The sequence below is a fragment of the Bufo bufo genome, chromosome 3, assembly GCF_905171765.1.
Source record: "Bufo bufo chromosome 3, aBufBuf1.1, whole genome shotgun sequence".
Taxonomy (NCBI): Eukaryota; Metazoa; Chordata; class Amphibia; order Anura; family Bufonidae; genus Bufo; species Bufo bufo.
The window spans coordinates 88,253,907-88,267,103 of NC_053391.1; the positions used below are offsets into that span (position 1 = coordinate 88,253,907).

The window sequence follows — 13,197 nt, forward strand, 5'->3', positions numbered from 1 at the left end:
AAAGGAAGTTACCAGATAATAGCAGTGTGGCTTGAAGGCTGCCCACCAGACTGGTCCAGATTTACTAATCCTATAGATGGTGTAAGCTTAGACAGGCTGTATAGACCTGCACCAGAGTTATCCCGGGGGCTCAGGCTGAAGGATAAATCTGATGCAGGGATAGACATGTTTGGTTTGCTCTGAGACAGAATTTTATGCCGGAATTAAGGCAGAATTTTACCAAAAAGGTTGTATCTTAGGCCAGGCCTCTTCCCAGTGGTGCCCTGCCCCTTCATGATAAGCCCCATCCCTATTTGAGCATGTTGGAAAAAAGTATAGAAACCCTAGTTGTACCAATTTGCTCCAGATTCTAGACTTCCCTTTGTCTTCTGCACGATATACCTTGATTGTATCAACTTTTTGCTAAGCCTTCATATAGTAGTATAGTGACTGTAGCATTAGTACAATGTATAATCCATGCGTTCAGTGTGTCGCAGAGTGCTGTTCCATTGTGGGTTTGGGTATTTCAGTCACAGCGACGCGCGCCCATATACATTTATTGCATTTCATAGGATGTGCTGACTATATTTTTGCATTCTGCACCATAGTGTCATTGACATGTACTGGTGAAAACTCTGCTCTTCTGTAATAGATAAGCAGGGGCGTAGCTATAGGGGGTGCAGAAGTAGCAGTCGCTACCGGGCCCAGGAGCCTGAGGGGCCCAAAGACCTGTGTGCTGCATAAGAAGAAACCAGTATTATAGAAAGTGCAAGCAGGTCAAGTTACACCTCTGGCTGGAGGGAATGGGTTAGGTCAAGAATTTGGGTTGTCATTTCAATGTTTGCCTCAGGCAGCACGAAGGCTATGTGCTTCCCTGCCCCTGGCCACAAAGCACTGAGACCCTGTATATAAGGATAGGATAATGCCGGATCATCAATAGACTGCATGTGTTGTGAGGTTGCAGAGGGCAGCCCACAGGAGAGAGAACTGGGAGGTGGACGGATGGGTAGTCGTGGCATTGATAGGAGTGGCTGTCCTCACAGCAGTAAATGGAGGACGCACCCTTTCTTCCCTCGGGAAACCCCTTGACTTTTTGGGGCTCCTGCCTGAATGTAGTTGGGTTGCCCTTGATAGTGAGTGATTGGCAGGGTACAAGGCAGGAGCACAAGTGCAGGGCCGGATAATGGCAGTGGTTCAAGGCAGTAATGAGGCCAGTGTAGTTTAGGCAGTTCATAAACCGAGACACTGGTAGCATTCAGTTCACACTCTGCAGAGTACATACACAATACTTCCAAGGCTGAGCATGGGATAAGACGGCTGACTCTTTATCTCGCTCTGTATAATGAGGGTTCCTTACAGCAGTTCTCACTTCTGCACAGGCACATGCAGATACCTTCTGCCTCTTAGACTAAGCTCCTGACCCAGAGGAGAAGGGCCCATCTCCTCCCATTGAGCAGGGCCACATAACTGAACGGTGTTCCCATTTCAGCTCTTGGATTACAAACATCACACAGAAATAAATGCCTAAACATTAACCATGGAGATTAAACCGTAAAATAGCAAATCAACCATATGCAGTAGTCCACTGGGGTACTGCATCAAGAGGTCACATCCATGTCCCAGAGTTATTCTTCACATTCGGCAGTAGCTATTAGCTTTGTGTTCAGTGATATAATCTGCTGGATGGAGCAGGGAAAAAGCGTCTGTGAGCAGTAGCAGCAGCTCGGTAATAGCTGTCACCCTCGTCTATGCCTGATAAACTTCCATAACGTCTCTGCCAGTTTCTGGTAATTGTCAATATGTCCATTCCAATTTTCATAGCCGCTGCCTTATTGAAATCATAGCACATGCTGTACCTAGAAGGCATGTTCTTGTCTGGCAGACCTGACAGCTATTGACATCTAGATACAACGGACAGCAGGGGAGCAGGACAACGCAGGGCGGCCACTTGCATTTAGCACCCTTTAGGCTGTGTGACTTTGGAATCAATGTAATGGAAAGATTAAAAGACCTCTCCCTTCCCCTCTGATAAATAGATTACAAGGGATTGGCTTATATAAAAACCATGGCTTGTACTGCTGCTTTGTTGTTTTTTTTTTTTTCTCTTCCTTAAAGTCAGCTTAAGAGGGGGGCGGCTTGAAATGATCTAAACCTTTCACTAGCTATAGCTGCTCTGTAGTTGACAGGAGCACTCAACAACTTGTCCTGGCTTTCCACGGCACTGGTAGGAGAATCCCAGATTTGGCGCTCTCTTCCATGGAATACGAGGAAGACGATGATGACATTCACTTTGCCAAATGGATGAGTAGTTTCTGGGGACATAGCGGGGTCGAAGAAAGTGAGAAGGATCTAAGGAACCATAAGAAAAAACAATCCCGTGCCCTGTCAGAGAGGAGAGCATCGCTTCCCTGCCCGGTATGTTGAACATAACTTTTTTAAAATAGAACATAAATGTAGGTAAATCATAACTAAAGGTCCTGAGAATGAGTTCACACTCAGAGAGCAATCTTCGAGACAATTATTCGATTTTGTTTTTATGTATCTTTTTTTTTAAACACAACATTATCCAAAAGATTGAAGCATGTGTAAAAAAAAATCCCAATTGCATTCGAAGGAATCAGGCAAAGTTTTAGGAATATATGCTTAGAACGTGAAAGTTTATTAATGCGTCATGTAAGGTTTGTATAGGTTTTAAAATCCACTTTATTTTATTATGTTTTTATTTATTTTTTTATTCTTTAAGAAACCAGAAACTGGTCTTGAACCCTGATGACCGGATGAATAGCGTACCTTCGGAAACCAATGAATCTTTATTTACATAGCACAAATAGTATTTTACTATTCTAACATTTTTCCGATAGAGTAAGCATATTTGTTTGGATCCTTTAATGTGACCAAAAGGCCCTAAGCTCCTCAGGACAACTACTGTAATGCAACATACAAGTGAATCTCTTAATTGCGATTGTAGATGCCAACTTTTATATTACCAATTTACTATCAAATAATGTTTTTTTTTTTTCATTTGAATTATAGCAGTCTAAAGTATCTCTTAGGCCTCATTCACACGACCATATCATTTGACTGCATTTTGTGGACAAGTATAGGACATTTTGCAGAATGGACATATGGATGAGGAAAGAGCACAGATCATCCGTGTGCTTTCCACATCCGTATGTCCTTTCTGCAAAAAGATAGACTTTGTCCGCAAAATACGGATCATGGACCCAATGAAAACTTATTTTGCGGATAGGGTTGTGTGCAGGAGGCCTTAGTATAAACTATATCAGTGCATTTTTAGGCCTCATGCACACAATCGTTGATCGGCCGCTCCGTGCATTGGGGACCGCAATTTGAATGAGTCCGTGATCCGTCCGCACCGCAGAAAAGTAGGTGCATGCACTACTTTTCTGTGGTGCGGAGGCACAGACAGAAACCCCACGGAAGCACTCTATGGTGCTCCACTGGGGTTCCGTGTCTACATTCCGCACCAGACCATCCGGATTGCGGACCCATTTAAGTAAATTGCCCGCGGCCGGTGCCAGTATATTGCGGACCCGCTGATTGTGGGCCACAATATGGGCATGGCCGGGCAATAGCTGTGTGCATAAGGCCTTATAAGGATGTGTGATTACAAGGGATGCAACTACAGGGCAATATAAAGACACACTTTAAAAAATAAAGTAAAAATCTATATGGCATGAACAAGTTGTGATGGCAACTGGCGTCATTGTCTTATATAAAGAGAACAGTACTAGAAATGACATGATATGTGAAGGGGGAAGGGGGGAGGGCTTGTTACACTGGGTCTGGAAGCTTGAAGTTACACATCTGGTTTACAATAATTTCGGTTGAAAATGGTATTTCATGAGACAAGTAGCAAAAACAGTAAATTAACATGTCTTTGAGAAATTCACAATAAAATTTGTAGTGCTTTTATTCTTTTGCTTCACTTATTGCAAAAAAATTTTTTTTTAAAGTAAGCAAAAAAATTATTCTAGGCAGATTCTAGCCAAATCTATGTGAAAGTAATTTTTTTTTTATTGTATAAATTTTTTTTTTTTAGATTGTACATTTTTTAGGATGACAAATAAATCACATTAGCAAAATTTGAAATAATGTAAAAAATCTTCATTTTTTTAAAACTGTAATACTCGTAACCCCTCGTAATTGGTGGTATTGATATCACCATTAGGCCTCTTGCACACAAATTTATTATTTTCTTTTCGTGGTCCATTCCTTTTTTTACGGACCGTATACGGAACCATTCATTTTTATGGGTCCGCACAAAAAAACGGAAGGTACTCCGTGTGCATTCCGTTTCCATATGTCCGTATTTCCGTTCCGCCAAAAAATAGAACATGTCTTATTATTGTCCGCATTACGGACAAGGATAGGACTATTCTATTAGGGGCCAGCTGTTCCGTTCCGCAAAATACGGAATGCACACGGAAGTCATCCGTATTTTTTGCGGATCCTTTTTTTGCGGACTGCAAAATACATACGGTCGTGTGCAAGAGGCCTTATATATGGTACAGATGCTTGATCGTTCCAAAGTGTCAAATTATTTAATTAACTGCACAATGACGCTAGCCATTACATCTTCTTAATGTGTAAATGAGGCCAATAATTTCTCCAAAATCAAATCTTTTTGGTAAATTGAAAATGACCAATTCTACTATTCGTGCTACATTTGCAAGATCTTTTATAGATTTTTATTGTCCTGTCTTTCCTTCTATTATGTTCTGTTTTTATGTTATGTTCACTTTCAATGGCATTGGTCAGAATCAGAATATTCTTAATGTCAGATAGGTGGTCCCACCTCTGTGATCCACTCCTATCTCCAGAACAGGGACCTGAAGTGAATGGGGAACACCCTAGCTTGAGCACTGTCCTCTCCTTTCACTGCTATAGGACTTATGAAAATAGCTGAGCAAACGTGCTTGGCTATTTTCGGAAGACCCAATGCAGTGAATGAAGAGCAAACCACACAAGTGCAGCTCTCTCCATTCACTACTGTGTCACTTTTAAAAATAGCTTTTCTGAAGTCCCATAGCTGTCATTGGAGGGTGGCTGCGCATGCTCATCTTGTACTTCCTTCCCTTTGGAGCCTTGCTCTGATAGGTCCCAACTCTGGGATCTTCTCCTATCAGACATTTATGGCACATCCTAGCGATTTGCTATAAATGTCCCGGATAGAAATATCTCTTTAACCTTATCAGATGTGAAGCAGCAAGGAGAATCCAACAAGGGTTGTCTGGTGTATTACAGCTTAGCATTGGGGCACCCTTCTAACAAAAAGAATTGCTCAAAGAATTCTCTAGGTAGAGGCTCTCAGTTCTCTACATTCACAAGCCTCCCCAAGACCAAACATTTCAGCTTCAGGACACCATCTGCACCTGCACGGGGTTGTCATGGCCCAGTTGGTTGCTTGCATATAACCAATTCCTTATGCTGGATCTTGTAATATCTAGCAGAAGGAGTCATTCATCATCCAGTGGATGGAGCTTTTCATGAAAACAGAAGCAAGTGAGGAAAACCCCCGAGATCTCCACATTATAATCTCTGTTTATAACCCTAAACATTCTTCATATAGTATCTATTAAGTCAAATTATTTGTGAACCAATTCCTAAACTGTAGACCTTAGTATCAAGTAATTGGTTTCTGTTGGACATGTGGGGCCTATTACTGTGTTAGTACCTGGAATGACTGGAAGATCCTTTGATCTGGGTACAATAGCTGTGGTCACAGTTAGTCATTCTGTTCAGCACAGAGGATGAGTAATAAGATGTTAGGGTAGGTTCACACCTTTATTTAACTGATCAGGCAGAGAACAGAAGGGGGCGGATTGGCTATAGACCTTGAAGGGAAATTTTGCTGGGTGGGATAATGCCCAAGGAGCCTCCTGAGCCCTTCTCACAACCAGCCAGTGGAAGATTTTGGGGATGTATTTTGTGCTGCTGACAGTATTTTGTGATGGACTGTGGTATCTGGCTCTGTTGGGGTGGTACAATGTGCCGCAATATGGTATTGCTGGCCCTGCCTTCCATCAATTTGCACCAGGCTACAAAATGGGGCAACTTTTAGTATTTTTTTCCAGGGCTACTTTAGGTTCCCAGTCTGCCCCTGGAGAACAGCCTGCCAGAGCTCACAGGGTCTGGCTTAGCTGGATACTGCCGTTCACCGCTGGACCCCATTAATTATAATCATGGGCTGGTGAAATGCCAGTTTGTGGCTGCACAAAAACCATTGTGTGCAATGTTTTTTGCCTGGTCGAAAACCGGCACTTATGATGGAACAGCCTGCCGGATCAATTAAATGGAGGTGTGAACCTACTCTTACACAGTTTTTTACATTCAGAAACATCAGCTGAAAAGTGGCTAGAGTCATATCCAATCTAGCCAATACTCTCTCAGCCAAACAGCCCACACTGCTGACTGATACATTGTAGCAAATTGAGTTCACAGAGATTTGTGCAATGGCTGCTAATCTGTTGAGCTCACAGAGCATTGCCTGGACTGAATATCCATATCTCAGCTGATAGCAGCAGGGGTGCACCTAGCCTTTCTGCTGCCTGAGGCGAAAACGGAAATGGCACCCCTCCAGTGCCAATTTCTTAACCGAACCCTTTTTGTCACAATGAAAGCCCATGGCCCTTCCGCTGCCCTCCTCTTGTTCCTACCTGGTGCTGCCTGAGGTGATCGCCTCACCTGGCCTCATTGGTGGTGCACCCCTGGATACCAGGACCTGCTGTGTACCATCTTGAAGCCTATGAATGTAAATGAGTGTTCTCATCCACAGACAGCAAATAATATCTTCGAAATGGTGCAAAATTGAAACATTTGAGAGACATTTATCAATACTGGCGTTTCCTATGTCAGTCTTAATCTTTGTGCAATGGAGTGAGATGCTCCTAATTTTTTAAGAGGCAGATGCATCTCAATTAGGCGCATCTCTGGCCCTCTGTGCTGGGAATTAAAAAAATTAGCTAAGGCTACTTTCACACTTGCGCTTGATCGAATCCGTTCTGAACGGATCCGATCATATTAATGCAGACGGAGGCTCCGTTCAGTACGGATCCGTCTGCATTAATAACTTAGAAAAATTTCTAAGTGCGAAAGTAGCCTGAGCGGATCCGTTCAGACTTTCAATGTAAAGTCAATGGGGGACGGATCCGCTTGAAGATTGAGCCATATGGTGTCATCTTCAAGCGGATCCGTTCCCATTGACTTACATTGTAAGTCTGGACGGATCCGCACGCCTCCGCACGGCCAGGCGGACACCCGAACGCTGCAAGCAGCGTTCAGCTGTCCGCCTGGCCGTGCGGAGGCGAGCGGAGCGGAGGCTGAACGCCGCCAGACTGATGCAGTCTGAGCGGATCCGCATCCATTCAGACTGCATCAGGGCTGGACGGAAGCGTTCTGCTCCGCTCGTGAGCCCCTTCAAACGGAGCTCACGAGCGGACAGCAGAACGCTAGTGTGAAAGTAGCCTAACTAGTATAGGTCAATATCAGATTGGTGGGGGTTCTGACTCCCCGCACCTCTGCAGTCATTTGTTTGAAGAGGCTGTGGCGCTGATGCAATCGCTGTGTCCTCGTCATTGTTTAACTGCACACCATCTATCTCGTAGCATCGCTGTGGTGGAATTAGCACTGCTCATCCTGTTGAAGCGAACAGGATAAGCAGTTGTAGTTACACTGCACCACCGCTACAAGTTAGATGGCGTGCAGTTCAACAGTGAAGAGGATGCAAATGATTGGTATGGGTGCCGGGAGTCGGACCCCCATCGATCTGATATTGATGACATATCCTGAGGATAGGTCTTCAATATCAATACAGTGCACAACCCCTTTAAGTTATGATGCTCCATAATTATTATTTCATGGGGAACATATCTATTACTAAAAAGGCTTTGATCAGCAGGGGGTGAACCCTTCTGATCTGATATTGATGAGCCATCCAGTGGATAGGTTATCATTATACTGGTGCTGCACAACCCCTTGAACCCTGCATTGTGCCATTCATCTAGCTGATATTCTTCCTGAATATTTATGAATGGACAAATGGGCGTTACTGTTCCCCTTGTCAAACGGACAAGTCTTGTCTGGCACTGTCAGCACTGATTGGACAGTGTCAGTCTGGTAGGCATAAGGTGAGTGGGGCCCTGTACCCACCCTAGAGGAGGTGCATGATGAAATATGTGGCGATGCTTTTCCCCTGCCGCTGACCCCTATAATCCAATCAGACAGCACTGCCGCTCCAATGCTGCTGGAGAGAGGGAATGCCAGGGAAGACCTGGCCCCTGTTGTTATCATGAGCGTATCCCTGCTCAGAAGAGGGAAGAAGGGACCCTTTTATAAAGCGCTCTGCAGACCCCCTCTTGCGCAGCCAGTGGTGTGGTGTGAGGAGGGAGCGTGCAGACAAAGAAGAAATAAAGAAGCTCACGAAGAAACAGACCTGAACACAAATAGCTGCCTGGATGTGAGAAGCGGTCACTGTGACCTGAAGATGTAGAGATGAAGAAGGTCACGGCACTCTAGTAGCTTCCTTATTCAGTGTTCTTTATTGCACCAAAATAACAGCAGCAACGTTTCGACAATACAGTCTTTATCAAGCTACATAAAAGTTTACAAGTGACTCACACTACATTTTATAAGGGTACATATCCATACCAATTACTTAGTGGGTGTGCTCCAAACAACAGACCCTCCCCCTCACAGGTACAGACAATCATATAATCCAATGTCCATAATCAATTCACATTAACAACCACAGTGTATGATAATATAAGGCATACCAAGTGTTCGTACGAAGGCTCCCATTCTGTCATGAATCCATGGTGTTCGGCGTCTTCCGCATGTAACTGCGGCTGCGCGAGTATCCAGACGAGATTCACATGCATCACATGCTCGACTAAGCGGTCACATGATCAGTGACGCTCCTATTGGTCTCCTGACAGGTGACGCACCTAAGCGTCCGGTCACTGTCATGGAAACCACAGGTCCTACAAAAATAATTAATTATACTGTATGGACCTCTTTGAATAATGCTAATTCGGATGCGCATATCTAAATATACGGACGCCGATCACCACGGGTACAATGTCAGAGGTGGTAATATCAATTAATCAAAATATGATTGCATTTAACAGCGACGAAGGAACCATTCCCTGCAGGGTATCTAAAAAAATCTAAAATCTTTTGAGTTGATCCAAGTAAGTGGTGCTGTCCTACCACCTATTTCTTCTGTGACCTGAAGATGACCACGTGTGTAAGTGATGGTCAATAAAGCGTGCCGATGAAGATGGCTACAGATTAGATGGCTATAGAGGGTGCAATGTCCTTTAGATGATAATTGCACGTGATGGGTGCAGATGCAATGGTTGAGCGATGGCCAATCACCAGTGATGAGCATCACCAAAGTGCTAGTTGAGAAGCTGTGCCATCGGAAGAAGAAGCATAGTTATCGCTGCTGCACTGAAGTGACACTGGTTTGTACACCAGCTCCTGGGAAAACTGGAGTAGCCGGAAGAGCAATGCCCCAGGCAGGTGTGACAGCTGAAAAGCTAAGGGACTTGAGGCCTAGTGGTCAAGTATTACGCTAGAACCAGGAGGTCCCCATTGGGACTAAAGCTGCCCATACACATTCAATAGCTGTCGGCTGAATAATCCAGCTTACAGCTACCTCTCCCGACTCCTTCCCAGCTTCCCCATACACATATTAAAAGACTAATGTGTACGATCAGCTTAACACTAGTGTAGATATGGATTGTAGACATGGACTGTATATAGCTTGATAACCACTATGTGTCCTCCTGTGAGAGACTGTAAATAAGTGTTACGTGGTACTGCAACTGTTAGACAGTGTACCCTGTGAATATGTGTTATACAGTAATGTTTTTTGTTTGCTGCAAAAAGGTATGTGCCTCCATCTGCCTTATTTTGACGCCACCCAAAAAAGCCATAAAGTCACTTCATATAGGGGGATATTCCCACCCCATCAATCTGTTCATAGACATGTCAAAAGGGCAAACAGGTCCTCTCAAAAGGAGTTTTCTGAGGATTTAAAAAAAATTAAATAAAAGAAATGGCCCAAAATGAGTTGAATAGAGAGATGAGTATTGTCCACATGTGCACCAGAGCTTTCATCTACATCATGTGCAGTAAATAATAACAGCAGTTCCCTGCATGCCATGCTCAGACCAAACAAAGGATGCCATCTTCACCTAATATATGCTCATTTGATAAAAGATTTATTGTTATGGAAGGTAAGGAAGAAGTGCTGCCCGCCATGCTTTTCTGATATTACTACTAGCAGCTAGACACCAAAGCCACCAATGTTCATTTGACATAAAATCAGAATGATGTGTGATTAACTATAGTAGGAAATAATATACTGCTGGGTATAAGTAGATTACCATAAATAATATGAAATTTAGCTATTTTGTTGCTATGGTAACAAACCCTGTGATGTCACCCACATTGTGATGTCACTGCTGTGAGTTCTGAAGGTTCTTGATCACCAAAGTTCCTCAATCACTTCTTGCTCAGCAGGTGATTTGGTTGGTTGATTCTCACGACTGACTGCGTTTATTTTGGATAAAAATGTTCTGGCTGGAAAGGTACGTCCTTAAGACTGCCATTGATATCTCTTTGGAGTACGTTTTAATGAAGCTGAAAGGCCTCATAAATAACCAAGAATACAGAGACAAAGTAAAGAGGCACAGAGAAAAGTATCACAGAAAGAAGAACGATTTCTTGGATGTTCTCAGTGATGTGGCCTGCATGGACAGGACGGTGGACAGAATTCTTCATGTATTACCTGTATTCTACTGGCAAAACCACCATCATCACCACCAGCGTCCTGCAGTGTAAGGAAGACGTCTTCTCCATGTGCCATAAGTAAGACTGTGACAAATTCTACCTATTCTCATTTTATTATTTTGTTAGGCAAATTTAGATAATGTCACAGTTGTCATCACCATCATCTCCATCATCATACACCAGCCTAACCAAACATTTCCGTCTATCAACAAGCATTAGAAATGCCACCTACTCTACAAGCAATATCTGAAGCCAGGCACCAGTCGGCTCCATTTGAGAGAAAACGTAATGTCACAGTCTCCTACAATACTTGTTGGAAAAACAGGATATTAAACAATGTATGCCGATCCTTTGTTTCCTTCTGCAAGAACAAATTAAGTACCAAGGACCCCCAGTACCAAGGACCCCTGGGTGATTTACCTGGAATGATGAAATGAACCCATCTGAAAAGACAATCCCCTTTTGGCCTTGCAATAGTCCAACCTTTTGGCAAGACCTCACCATGTGGTGGGATATTCTTCACCGGAATCCTCATCTGGACTCTGCCTGTGTTTTTACAATGGTTGCACAGTTTTATTTTTTTTATTTTAAATACATTTCTGATAAATTCCAGTACGGCTTTCTGTGTGATTTCTACTGCGATCTTACATTACAGTGATACAGTGAGAACAATGTAAAGTGAAACTCTTTATTGTAATATTATTTTTAATGTTAAAGAGTTTTTCTTACATAATTAACCCCCTGGACATTTGTTCTAATAAGTCCGGCTCAGGACCAGGGGCCTAGCTATAGGGGAAGCAGCTGATTTAAGGCCTAAACTCAGAAGGGGCTCACCAAGAATGAGGACTAAAAGGTTTTATTGTCAGGGTCCCCTCAACAGTATTATACAGTGAGGATATATACAGTTAAACTGTAGGAAACGGACAGGGCAGCTACTGGGCCTGGTCTGAGAGAGAGAGAGAGCTCTTGACTAATCACAGGGAGGAGGGGTTGCAAAGAAGTTTCGGGTTGAGGGGGGCGTTAAAAAATTTGCTGCGGAACCCAATCATTTCTAGTTACGCCACTGCTCAGGACCCTCCTCTGAGTCAGAACATTTACTAAAGCATACATGTTAGGACAGGTGACTGGTCCTCCTTCGACATTGGTAAGCATGCATGTGTTCTGAACAAGGAGAGAGGAGAAGGCCGCTGTTAGACACCTCTGGTGGTGGCTCATTTCCTCGAGAATAAAGTTTTGGACAGTTAAAATCCAATTGTTGGATCGTTTTCTCGACAGACATTTGCCAGAGAGGTGTACATATACATTAGATGGTCACCTGGTTCTGCTTAAATTGGCTTTGTTACAGGGCTGTTATCCTTTGCACCTACAATTATGTTTCATTGCTATCTGCTACCCAAGGCCGCACTGCCAATTAAGCAAGGTGAGGCAATTGCCTAAGGCAGCGTGGCCCTGGAGATAAGTGGGGGCGGTGGCAGGTCCGAGATAAATGAGTGCTTCCATTATGGAAGCGCTCATCTCTCTATATTCAACTGTATCGCCATCCTCAGGAGAGCGATACAGTTGAATGTTGCAGCAAGGCACAGGAGTGATGTCTCCTTTCCCCGTTCCCCCTGATAGGTTTCAGGCCTAGTGCCTGTAGACTATTTGAGGCCGGCGCAGGTGGTGCTCATCATCATCACACTGCCTTAGCTGGGTAGTCTACAGCGCGGGACACAGGCTCGAAGAGGCCTGCACTGCATCACTGACAGCCGCATGGAGGTAAGTATTAGAGTTTATTCTTTTTCATTTGATACCATGCTGTTTGGTCAATATGGGGCAGGGGGAGAAAAGCATTATTGGGGATCAGGGGCGTAGCTATAGGGGGTGCAGAGGTAGTAGTCGCAACTGGGCCCAGGAGCCTGAGGGGGCCCAAAGACCCTTGTGGGGCCACATAAGAAGACACTAGTATTATAGAAAGTGCATGCAGGTTACACCTCTGTCTGGAGTGAAAGAGTTAGGTCAAGAATTTGGCATGGGGGGAAGGGGCACTTCAATTTTTGCCTCAGGCAGCAGGAAGGCTATGTGCTCCCCTGCCCCTAGTTGCAAAGCACTGAGGAAAGGGGGGCCCAAGTTAAACTCTTGTACCAGGGGCTATGAGCCTTTAGCTACACCCCTGTTGGGGCTATAGGGACATTTTATACTGCCACATATACTATGGGGGAGGGAGAGAGGAGTACTATGGGGGCTTCTACTGGGGGCAGTATACAGTGACAATTTATACTGGCATATATTATGGGGGGTACTATGGGGAAGGTGGAGGGAAAAGAGCACTATAGGGACATCTACTGGGGGCACTATATAGTGGTATTTTATACTAGCACACATTATGTGGGTACTGTGGGGATGTTAGCTCAACTG

At 44.0% G+C, this 13,197-nt stretch overlaps 1 protein-coding gene across 1 annotated transcript in view; it reads left to right on the plus strand.

The window, feature by feature from the left end:
* Positions 1–1,928: 1,928 nt before the first annotated feature.
* The window catches only part of LNP1 (leukemia NUP98 fusion partner 1), a 65,853-nt gene continuing 54,584 nt past the window's right edge, over positions 1,929–13,197 (plus strand). The window contains exon 1 of the mRNA XM_040421781.1: positions 1,929–2,394. Coding sequence (XP_040277715.1) covers positions 2,236–2,394 — 159 coding nt within the window. The 5' untranslated portion in view covers positions 1,929–2,235. The remainder of the gene's footprint in view (positions 2,395–13,197) is intronic.